Raw genomic sequence first — 12,219 nt, 5'->3', positions numbered from 1 at the left:
TTCGCAATCAAAATCATCGTCTGATTGAATATCTTTAAAAGGTCATGATGAATTATTCTGTAATATTTGAAATGTTATGCTCAGAAAGGTAAAATTTTATTTTTTGATATGAAGTACCACATAGATTTGTTTTTCCTAGGCACTTTTTCTTTTTTTTCAAAGAAAAAATGGCAAGAGATTTAGAGCAGGGTGCCCTCTTGAGGAAATTTTAGCACCTTCCTTCTCGAAAGCTGGCATTGGGTGAAATAAGTCCGGATATATGATGTATACTATGAATGAAGCTCAGAGAATTGAAACATTAAAAATAAGAGTAACAAAATAACACATATTTGAGAATTAAGAGTCTTAACTGTTGTGATCTAATATAGCACCTGTAAATAAGAATTTTAAAATAAGAACAAAACCTCTAGAAGATATTTCATTTCCTCTTATTCACTCAGTCCTTCAAGTAATATTTATTAAGCACCTATTTTGTGCCAGAAACTATGCTGAGCACAATGGTCAATAAAACATAGTCTCTGCCTTCACGATGCTTACAGCTTGCGAGGGAGATCACAGTGAAGGGAAATAAGCGAATATATATGTGACTGCAAACTGAGAAAAGTGCTATGAAGGAAATGAAAGGGCGCTAGAATAAAGAATAACCAAGTAAGTTCCACTTAGGGTGGTCAAGGAAAGCCTCTCTGAGAGGAACTAGTTGAGCTGCATCAGTTAGTTTTTTAGTCCATTCCAAGTGGGCCCATCTAATATAGACAGCCATATGGACTGTTTTCCTAGCCTCTTCTTTCTTATCTCTGCCCCAACCCTTGAGCTGAGTTGAATCCTGTCCGTGCCCCTGCGGGCAAGCAGGCAAGTCTTATTCATCCCTCTGCACCTCTTTATTGATCTAGCTAGTCCCCTTTGCCTTAGAACCTCACATTCTTCACAGTGAGGGGCCTGCTTGAGTTAACAAATGTCTTCCTTACTAATAGCGTTAGCCCCTCATGTTAGAACAGCAATGCATTATGATGCTAAAAGACCACATTTCCAGCAAGGTTAAGGATGTAGACGATCTCAGAAGATGAAAAGGCTAGATAACTCTGTCTCTAAGCTTTGAATAGAGACAGTAAATAAGCATGAATTAGGCAGAGAACTTGATCATGCAGTTTGGTCGTATTGACTTTGAAATATCTGTGATACCAAGCATCTTGAAGGCTCCAACTAGAATTGGAAATATGGAACTAGATCTCAAGAAAGAGCTCCAAAGACCTATTTTTCGAGAGTTTTGTTTGGTTTCAAAGCTCCCATATTACACAACCATACTATAGCGTTGGCCTGTATTGCTCTAGCCCCTGTTGCTAAACTTCTTTCTCCAGATGGGTTGATTCTACCAGATGGGAGGGTTTAACTGATGTGGAGAGCATTGCCTGCCACTGGATGGCCTACAGTGACTTCTGGGTTGGTGTTTAGGTGACCATATGAGTCTAGGACTCAAACTTTGAACAAGCTGCATCTATCTTAGTTGTGTCTGTAAATAGCTCTCTTCAAGAAGACTAAGCACCTCCTCTTCGTGAACCAGATGACTATGAACAAAAGTTTGAATCTCACTTCTCTCACCTGTAAATTGGGGTCAAAAATCTCTGCTTATTTCACAGAGTTATTATATTTTGAATATAAATAATATGTGCTATATTGGTCAGAATGTACTGAAACTAATATACTCATTGCTGCTACTAGATAGCAATTTGGAAAATACACCAAAAACCTTAAAATGTACAAACTCCTTTGACCCAGTAAATTGGTTCCTGATAATTTATTCTTATGAAAAAATTAAGAAAAAAAAACTATGTGAAAAATGATGTGGGGCCAGCCCCGTGGCTTAGCGGTTAAGTACGCGCGCTCCACTACTGACGGCCCGGGTTTGGATCCTGGGCGTGCACCAACGCACCGCTTGTCAGGCCATGCTGAGGCAGCGTCCCACATACAGCAGCTAGAAGGATGTGCAACTATGACATACAACTATCTACTGGGGCTTTGGGGAGAAAAAGGGAAAAAAAAAAGGAGGAGGATTGGCAATAGATGTTAGCTCAGGGCCGGTCTTCCTCGGCAAACAAAAAAAAAGAAAAAAGAAAAATGATGTACACTGTAGCATTTTCTATAAAAGAAAATATTGGAAACAATAATAAAATTGTTAAATGAAATACATTGCTTTAACACAACGAAATACTGACCAATCACTGTGTAAACTATATGCATATAGAAAGGGATTGGAAGGAAACATGAAAAAATACAATTGATAGAGTAGTGGAATTATAAGTATTTTTCCTTTTATTAATTTAGCTGCATGTTATTACTCTGGCAGAATAATTAAAATACTTAAAACATTTTAAAATTAAAAAAATTCTTTTGCCCCATACTAAATTTCTTCTTACTGTCTCTTGTTTTTTATTTAGGGAAATTATCGTTTCATGAAACTCTTACTGACACGCAGAGCAAACTGGATGCAGAAGGATCTGGAAGAGATGACTCCTCTGCACTTGACCACCCGGCACAAGAGCCCGAAGTGTTTGGCGCTTCTGCTGAAGTTTATGGCACCAGGAGAAGTGGACACACAGGATAGAAACAAGGTAATGGACTGTCAAAATTGAAGGCAAATAAGAGCAGAAAGAAAATGCTTCCTTTTAGGATGTGAAACCTCAAAGAAGAAGACCTAAATTGCCACTCATATGCATGGTAGAACAAGTTCAACTCTCCATACACCCTAGTAGAGTCTTTCACTTAGATTCCACCATTTTATCCTCCTAGCAACCAGGTGTGGTAGGTAGTATCATCTCCTTTTTACAGATGGGGAAACTGAAGCTCAGGAAGATTAAAATTCTGCCCAAGATCCAAGTGGCAGGACTAGAATTCAATGCAGACCTAACTCCAAAACCCAGTATTTGACCACTGGTCCTGATACAAGTGGTTACTGTAAGTTGCTATAGGTGGTTAGACTTGTGGTGGCCAGATGCCCGGGGTAATGTACGAAGCACATAGTGGTTTAATGGCTTGGGGTTTAGCATCAGACTTCTTCAATTTTAATCTAGAAGTCAACACTTACTTGTTCTGTGTCCTTGGGCAAATTTCTTAACTCCTCTATGCCTCAATTTTCTCTTATATGAAAAGGGGATAATAGGGCTGTTGAAGATAAAATGAGATAAAGCATATAAATAGTGTTTAGCACAATGCCCAGCGCATAGGATGCTCTCAATCAATCTTAGCTCTAAAATTGTTAGTAGTAGTTTCATTTGGGCTCTAACATTTCGTCTGGCATTTGTTGCTAGGATCTGTGATCTTCCCTGCTCTTGATTTTAGCATATTATATACACACTCGTCATTGTTTTGATGGACACTCTGATCATTCTTTACAGGAAAAAAATATAGTGTTTAGTTAGACAAGTGCAATAATCCTCTTCCTTTCCGCCAGGCACTTAATCATAGAGTATTGCTAACTCCAGCACTCCCACATAATTAAAACTCTTATGATTAAATCCACTGGGTTTATATCCCGTAATCCTTTCACTCTCCTAGTGTTCTTCATGTAGTTTTCAGATTTTGTTTAATAGTCACTCACATAACCCAGAGTTCTGAAATCACCTTTAACTTTATTTTACAACTATTGTGAACTAATATTATTCCTAACTCACAGCATTTATAGTGCTAATATTTCACTGAAAAAAGTACTTTGATCAATCCACAAAGACCTATTAACAATTTAAGAAGCTACAAATGTCTTTGGGCTTTATAATGTCTTCCCCAGTACATTCTATGAACTTCCTGCTGTCTTCCAGGATCTATATATTCTTCTATATAGATCCCAAACCACAATGAGATAGCACTTCACACCCATTAGGATGGCTATTATCACAAAAACAAAAAATAACAAGTGTTGGTGAGGATGTGGAGAAATTTGAACCCTTGCACACAGCTGATGGTAGTGTAAAATTGTGCAGCCAGTGTGGAAAACAGTATGGTGATTCCTCAAAAAATTAAACATAGAACTGCTATATGATCCAGTAATTCTACTTCTGGTTATACACCCAGAAGAATTGAAATCAGGAACATGAAGAGATATTTGTACATCCATGTTCATAGCATCATTATTCACAGTAGCCAAAAGATGGAAACAACCCAGATGTCCATTAATGGACAGCTGGATAAACAGAATGCAGTGTATACATACAATGGAATATTATTCAGCCTTAAAAAGGAATGAAATGCTGACACATGCTACAACAAGGATAAACTCTGAAGAAATTATGCTAAGTGAAATACGTCAGACAGAAAAGGACAAATATTGTGTGATTCCACTTATGAGGAACAGAGTAATCAGATTCATAGAGACAGAAAGCAGAATGGTGGTTGCCAAGGGGCTGGGAGGAGATGGGAATTGGGAGTTATTAAATGGGTCTGGAGTTTCAGTTTGAGAAGAAGAAAAAGTTCTGGGGATGAATGATAGTGATGGTTGCACAGTAATGTGAATGTACTTAATGCTGCTAAGCTGTACACTTAAAAACAGTTAAAATGGTAAATTTTATATGTACATTTTACCACAGTATTAAAAAAAAGAATTACTAGAAAAGTGAAAAACAAAGATGTAGAAAATACAACCCTAAACTTTTTACTGTTAGATTCAACAGACATGACATTACATTTCAGTAAATATATTCAGAACAAACAAAACATATGGGAAAAAAAGAATTATAGAAACTGTACATGTTGTTTATTGAAAATGTAGTTATAGGCAATTAATTGCTATTATATTTGTAACTTTTTTGAGGTTGTTCTGCAGTTATTACTAAACAAAAAGTAATGAGTTAAATAGTGACTCTTCGTATTAAATGCCCGTAGGTACACTTTAAATGAATACCACGTATGTCAATGTTTAAAATTTTTAATGTGACAAATGAGCTTGGTTCCTGCTGTTAGATGATCTAATTCTAGATTGTATTGCTGACAGTGCTACTTGCAAGGGATAATGTATATCTAAACAGTTTCTATGTGTTTCCCTAATAACTCTCCTAATAGGGAAATCAGTCTTACTGATTGATAAGAATAGCAGAGAAAGATTTTAAAGCAACATCAACAACTTCAGAATGTTCATTTTTAACTTTTATCTAGAATAAAGCAAGTGTTGCTATATTTTCAAAATGTAGCTTAACATCAGTAACTAAGTCTAACAATTTATCCTGTAAAATTATAGTTAAATTTAAATTTATCCTCTGATGTAAGAAATGGGTTCAGATCCATGATTTCCTATGCATGGATCTTCTTTTTGATAGATATTAAAATTCAAAACATTCTATCAAATTCGTAAAGTACTTGTTGCAATATCAAGATCATCACTTACTTGCTGATAATTATTCATAAATTATTGGGCTGCTTTTCTCTTTCTCAGCATTATCATTTATTAGTACTTGATGACCTAAATGCCTGCCATGGTTAAGAGGTCAGGTTCTGGAGTCATGCTGCCTGGGTTAAAATCTCAATTTGGCCACTTACTACCTATGTGTCATTGAGCAGATTACGTATCCTCCTTGTACTCAGTTTCCTCATCAATCACGTGCAAATTCAAGAGAACATATCTCTCAGAGTTGTCATGACAACTACATGAGATAAAATATATAAAACTCTTACAACAGTGCCTGTCACACCCTAAAAGCTTGGGAAAAGTATGCTGTTGTGTTGTTACTGTTACTGTTGTTATTGTTGTTGTTGTTTTGAGAATCTCTCAATCTTGCAGCAAACAGCTCTGCATTGGAGTGCCTACTACAATAACCCCGAGCACGTGAAGCTGCTTATCAAGCATGATTCCAACATCGGGATTCCTGATGTCGAAGGCAAGATCCCACTTCACTGGGCAGCCAACCACAAAGATCCGAGCGCCGTTCATACAGTGCGATGCATTCTGGTGAGTACAATGTGCTGCTGGACCTGGATGGCCTTTCCAAAAAAAAATGTTCCTTATGAAATATTCAGTATTTTTGAAAGCATATATATGAAACACAAGCAAATTATGAAGCAAAAGAATACAACAGACATGTGAACCCATCTCCAAGAAATGGAACATTTTAATACTGCTATTTAAGACCACATAGAAGTTTCCAATGTGCCAATTTCCAAATGCATTCTCGCCCCCTGCCGCGCTCATTCCTGTTCTCCATCAACTACTTTCCTGAATTTATATTTATCGTTCCTTGACTTTGTTTTATACTTGTTTTTATTAAATATTGAATAGATGTAAGTGGATATTTGTAAATTACATGTACGATACAAAGAATAAGGAAACGACAAATACTCACGTGCTCATCACTGAGTTTAAGAAAAAGTACTTTACCATTACCTTTGAAGTCCTCTGGGTACCTCCCACTACCATTGTATTCTCCTCTTTTTCAGAGGCAACCACTGTCCTCAATTTGGGGTTTATCATTCCATTGATTTTCATTATAGTTTTGCCATATATATTCATATCCCTATATAATATATTGTTTAGTTTTTAATGTTTTTAAATTTTATATACCTGGAATCATGTTGTATGTATTCTTTTGCAACATGCTTTTCTTGCTCCACATTATGCTGGTAATTTCATCTATATTGCTGTGTGTAGCCGTAAATATATTAATTTTTACTGCTATATAGTATTCCATTTTATTAATAAACCAGACATTGTTCATTCTGTTATTGACAGACATTTGGAACTGCTTCTAGTTTTTTGCTATTTACAAATAGTGCTGCTTTGAATTTTTTTTTACCATATCTAGGGTATATATTTACCTAGTTTTTGCAGGTATGTAGAAATGCAATTGATATTTTTGTTCATTGATTATATATCTAACCAACTTACTATCCTTTCTTATTAATTTTGAGTATTTATCAGTAGATTCTTTGAGGCTTTCTAATCATTCCTTTCCAAATTCCAACTTACATGCTATGGTGGTCTAATATTTAGTCCTATTTGCTTGTAGCACACAAATTAGACTTCAAAAGATATTATTTTGTATATACAATGATTTTTTCCATTTGCATGTTAACTAATTTCTTTGCTCTGTGCTTCTTGAATCTCAAATTTTCCTTCTAGAGTTACCTTACTTCCTGAAATATAATTCTTAGAACTTCCTATAGTGTACATCTATTGATGGTAAACTCTGTTTTTAATTAAGAATGTCTGCATTTCTGCCTTACTCTTGAATATATAGTTTTCCTGTGTACACAACTCTGGGTAGTTACTTTTCTCAGCTCTTTCAGACTATTATTTTGCTGCTTTCTGCCTTTGTTCCTCTTGAGGATTCTGTTATTGGTCTAATTGTCATTCCTTTATAGATGATTTATGTTTTCTCTCTGGCTGCTTTTTAATTCTTCTCTGAGTGGCATTCTGCACTTTTACTCCAGTGTGTCTAGCTGTGGATTTTTTTTTCCTATTTGGTGTACATTCTGATTATTGCATCTCAGTTCTGGAAAATGTATAGCCGTTATCTCTTTAAGTATTGCCTCTCTTTCATTCTTTCTACTCTTGCCTTTAGGGTCTGCAATTACACGTATTTTAGACCTTTTCACTCCATTTTCCATGTCTCTTCACTTCCATTTTATGTTTCCACCATCTTATCTCTCTCTGCCACATTCTGGGTGATTACATCAAATCTGTCTTCCAGTTTACAGTGTTTCTTCAGCTGGGTCCAATCTCTTGTTTGCCCTCTTCACTGAACCTTTTTTTTTTTTTTTAATTATTTTTTCCCCCAAAGCCCCATTAGATAGTCGTATGTCATAGTTGCACAGCCTTCTAGTTGCTGTATGTGGGACGCGGCCTCAGCATGGCCGGAGAAGCGGTGCCTCAGTGCGCACCTGGGGTCCGAACCTGGGCCGCCAGCAGTGGAGCACGTGCTCTTAACTGCTAAGCCATGGCGCCGGCCCTGAACCTTTAACCTTAGTGACTCTATTTTCACTTCTGAAAGTTCTATTTGTTTGTTTTTCAGATCTGCCTGGTCATTTTGATAGTTTTTGTTCCTTCCTTACTTTTTATTTTTTTACATGTTTCATAGATAGCTATTTTATATTTTTTATGTGTTAATTTGAATATCAAAGTCCTGGAGGGTAATTCTCACTCGTAATATCTTATTTCCTCACAAATTTTGCTTTTTTTCCCTTGTAAACACAACTTGGTCCTTGGGAGACTCCAGGGCCTAAAATACCATTGTGGTAATATTCTACTTCTTTTTTGAAGTGTTTATAATAACTTTCATGCTCTTTTTTGTAAAATAGGCTGGCGGTACAGGCAGCTCTAAATCTGGGATGGCCCTTCAGAGAGTTCTCAAATTGGGGCAGGAGGGCTTGGCTTTGGATATGACCTAATCTAAGAAGGGACATGACCTTGGGTGAGGTAACTCTCTTTCACTGAAGCAATTCCAGAAGACAGCCAACAAGCAGGGTCATCTGCTGGCAGCAGTCCCAGCAGTTGGGGAAATAAGTTCTTTAGTCTTGAAGGGGGGACCTAAGCAGTGCATCATAATATCTGCTACAAAGATCCAGTAATTGTGAACTGTCAATTTATAGAGAAATAAAACCAAATAGCCGATAAACACATGATAAAAAAGTCTCAACCTCAGGCCAACGCCAGTGGCCTAGTAGTTAAGTTCAGTGTGCTCCGTTTCCATGGCCCAGGTTCAGTTCCTGGGCGCAGACCTACATCACATGTCTGTCAGTGGCCCTGCTGTGACAGCAGCTCATGTACAAAATAGAGGAAGATTGGCAACCGATGTTAGCTCAAGGTGAATGTTCCTCAGCAAAAAAGAAAAAAAAACAAAACTCAACCTCATTTATAAAAGAAATACAAATTAAAATATCAATGAAATGCCTTTCATACCTATAATGGAAAAAATGTAGTAAGCTTGACAATACCAAGTGGTTAATTTGTGCCACCATTTGGGGAAATAAAAACTTTTACACATTGTCGTGGATGTGTTAATTGGTACAACCATTTGGAGAACAGCTTGAAAATACCTAGTTGAAGATACAGATATCCTTCAACCCAGCAATTCCCCTTCTAGGTGTCTAGGCTGGAGAAAAATCTCACACGTGTGCTACAAGAGGACATGTAAAGGAAGCATGTTCATTGCAGCATTATTGTTAATAGTGAGAAAAAAATGTAAATAACCTAAATATCCCTCATTAGGAGAATGGATAACTAAACTGTGGTTTAACAAATGAACTAGTATCAACATAAATACCCAAAAGCATAGCGCTGAAAGAAAAAAACTGCCAAAGAGTATACATAGTATAATGCATAAGTGTAAATATTGAAAACACACATACAAAATTTATGTATTGTTTATGGATGCATACATATGTAGCAAAAGAACAAAACATACAACTTTAGCTAAATCCATAACAGATATAAAAGTACATTAGGCAAAATCTGATACCTATTTAACCTAAATAGTCAGCACGTGGTATTTATTATATCTTTTCTGTACCTTTTATAGTTAAATATGAAAATAAATTTTTAAATATTCAGACTGTATACGTTTTTCTCAATTTTATCACTTTAACTGTGCTGAGAGAGAATATAGAGGTTTGGAAAGTTGCTCAGTTAATACTTATGTCAAATGTGATTTATTGAGGATTCTGTGTATGTCTGAAATTCATGTCTGAAGTCTACGGTTCCTTAAAAATAGGATGCTGCTCCAACGGAGTCTCTACTGAACTGGCAAGACTACGAGGGTCGGACACCTCTTCACTTTGCAGTCGCTGATGGGAATGTGACCGTGGTTGATGTCTTGACCTCATACGAGAGCTGCAACATAACGTCTTACGATAACTTGTTTCGAACCCCACTTCACTGGGCAGCTCTACTAGGTGAGTGGAGTGTGACTCAGAAGATCAACAGTAGAGGAACTGCATGAATGTAGGAAACTTTCTCCTTCTCCTCCCGTCAACTCCTACCTCTGATTTAATTATTTTAATTCTTAATTGATATGTGGCCCTTTATACCTAAATCTCTCTATTGTATGTGTAAATTTTAGTCATATAAATGTATTCTTTGTTATATATTAGGTTTTTTTGTTTTGTTTTTTGTGAGGAAGATTAGCCCTGAGCTAAAATCTGTTGCCAGTCCTCCTCTTTTTGCTGAGGAAGATTGGCCCTGAGCTAACATCCGTGCCCATCTTCCTCTACTTTATCTGGGACGCCAGCCACAACGTGGCTTGATGAGCGGTGCGTAGGTCCGCACCAGGGATCCGAACCTGCGAACCCCGGGCTACCAGAAGCAGAGCATGTGAACTTAACCACTGTGCTACTGGGCTGGCCCCTGTTATATATTAGTTTTAATTTCAACATCATGTCTTAACTTTTAATTTTTATTATAAAAGTAATGCACATTCATTGACAAATGTAAATGTAAAATAATCTTCTTTTCATATTCAATGCCTTTATTTTTGGGGAGGAGGACTTTAACTTTATGTTTGTGCCAGTACCATGAGATTTGATATTTTTCCCTCATATTTTCCTGATATGCTTTTTACTTAGCCTTTTTGGGGATCACCTTTTTAGATGAGAGAGGGTACGTATGTGTATGTGTCTGATTTTGAGGGGAGCAATCTGAGAGTCTCTTGTAGTGAAGGAGTTTTACTCATTAATAGTCATGGTATATAATTCGGTCTTTCTTCTGCTCTTTGAATATTATTAGTGTTTGGGGTTTTTCTTTTTTTTTTTTTTTTTTTTCCTGTTTCCTTTATTTTCTACCTTTTAGTGTATGGACTAGATTTGTTGTTATTTGGTTTTGAATTGCCTAATATTTTAGGGGAGTGTTAGGTTCTATTAGTGGTTACTTTTAAATTGATCAAAAGCTTCTTTTAAGCCTGAGTCAGAGTCAAGAGCAAAACTGCATCTGTTGATTCTCATGTATTTAAAATGAGGCATTTAGCACACTTTTATTTAGCACTCTTTTAGTATTTGTTAATGTAATCTGAGGTTTTTCCCCACTTATTATTGTGGTCTTAGTTTTTAAATTACATATTGTCTCTTTTGAAAATGACTTTTATATTTGCATTCAGTTCTATTGTTAGATTTATAGTTATCATTTCACTGTACAGTTTCATCCTTCTTTTTTTGTCCTCTGCATTCTGGGAGGACTTTGCAAATTTGTCTCCACATCACTAAACTGACTTTTGTTCCATAAGTTCTGCTTTCTGTCTGCCTGTTACAGACTGTATTTTAGTTTGCATGTTGATTTCCCTCTCTTATCCGTATTTATTTTTATCTCAGCTTATTTCCTTGTCACTGCCTTCCATTCCCTTTTCATTTCAGTCTGTCCTCTTCTGAGGATGTTCTTTCTGTCTCATAGAGGCCATCTCTTTGTACTAAGTTGCGGATGCCAAACAGTTTCCTGAAATTTTCCTCTGGATCCTTCTCTAGATCATTTTCCAAGGTATGCTCTTCATCTCTCTGATGGTGTTCCTTTTCCCCCCTCCTATAGTGTGTTTCATACAGCCTTTACTGAATTTTTCTCTTTATCCTTCAAACAAGATGAAATGTGTCTGGACTGACGATATGGCATAGATTGCCTTTGATCCTACTTTTGTCCCTTTGCGTTATGGAGAATCCATCTCAACCACAATTGGAGAGCAGGTAGAAGAGCACAAGTCCCACTCAAATTCCTTTTTTCTGCCTGACTTTCATGCAGTGTATCCTTGCTCTGCTCATGTGGCCTCTGCATTGCCTGGTTCCGCGATATGCTGATGCAATAGAATGTATGAAATCCAGGTTTCCTAAATATACTATTACCAGGTTTGTTCATTCTTTGATTCTTTCTACAGTTCCTCACTTATGCAGACCACATCCTCCAGAATGCACCACAGAGTATTTTCTCCACCACCTCCTCATCATTTCTGCCTATTTATTTTCTGCGACTTGAAATCACTGCCTAGATGTTAAAAATAGGGGAGGGAGGTTAGAGGAATGGATAGGAGGCTCCAGAGATTACAAGAGATTATATTATAGTTTGTCCTCGTGAATAGCAGAAGAGAACAGCTGTGCAGTTCTGATTGGTGGAACCTGGAGACTAGGGACACTGATGTCTGAAAGGGGCTGGCTTCTAACGTGCCTTCCCTCCATTTTTACAGGCAGTTTTATAAAGTGAAGCCAGGGAATGCAATGAGCTGATACCAATATAGTTTTTTCTCAATCTGGCAATTATAGTTAATGCCATTT

At 36.8% G+C, this 12,219-nt stretch overlaps 1 protein-coding gene across 4 annotated transcripts in view; it reads left to right on the top strand.

Moving 5' to 3' along the window:
* Window positions 1–12,219, top strand: part of INVS (inversin) — a 153,355-nt gene that overhangs the window by 67,807 nt on the left and 73,329 nt on the right. For all 4 annotated transcript variants that reach the window (XM_087419402.1, XM_087419401.1, XM_087419404.1 and 1 more), the window contains exons 4-6: window positions 2,433–2,606; window positions 5,762–5,929; window positions 9,687–9,867. In XM_087419402.1, coding sequence (XP_087275528.1) covers window positions 2,433–2,606; window positions 5,762–5,929; window positions 9,687–9,867 — 523 coding nt within the window. The remainder of the gene's footprint in view (window positions 1–2,432; window positions 2,607–5,761; window positions 5,930–9,686; window positions 9,868–12,219) is intronic.

This window comes from Ceratotherium simum, chromosome 29, assembly GCF_057802395.1.
Source record: "Ceratotherium simum simum isolate JZ-2026a chromosome 29, ASM5780239v1, whole genome shotgun sequence".
NCBI lineage: Eukaryota > Metazoa > Chordata > Mammalia > Perissodactyla > Rhinocerotidae > Ceratotherium > Ceratotherium simum.
The sequence above is the reverse complement of the archived record's forward strand: the minus strand, read 5'-3'. Positions and strand labels throughout refer to the sequence as shown.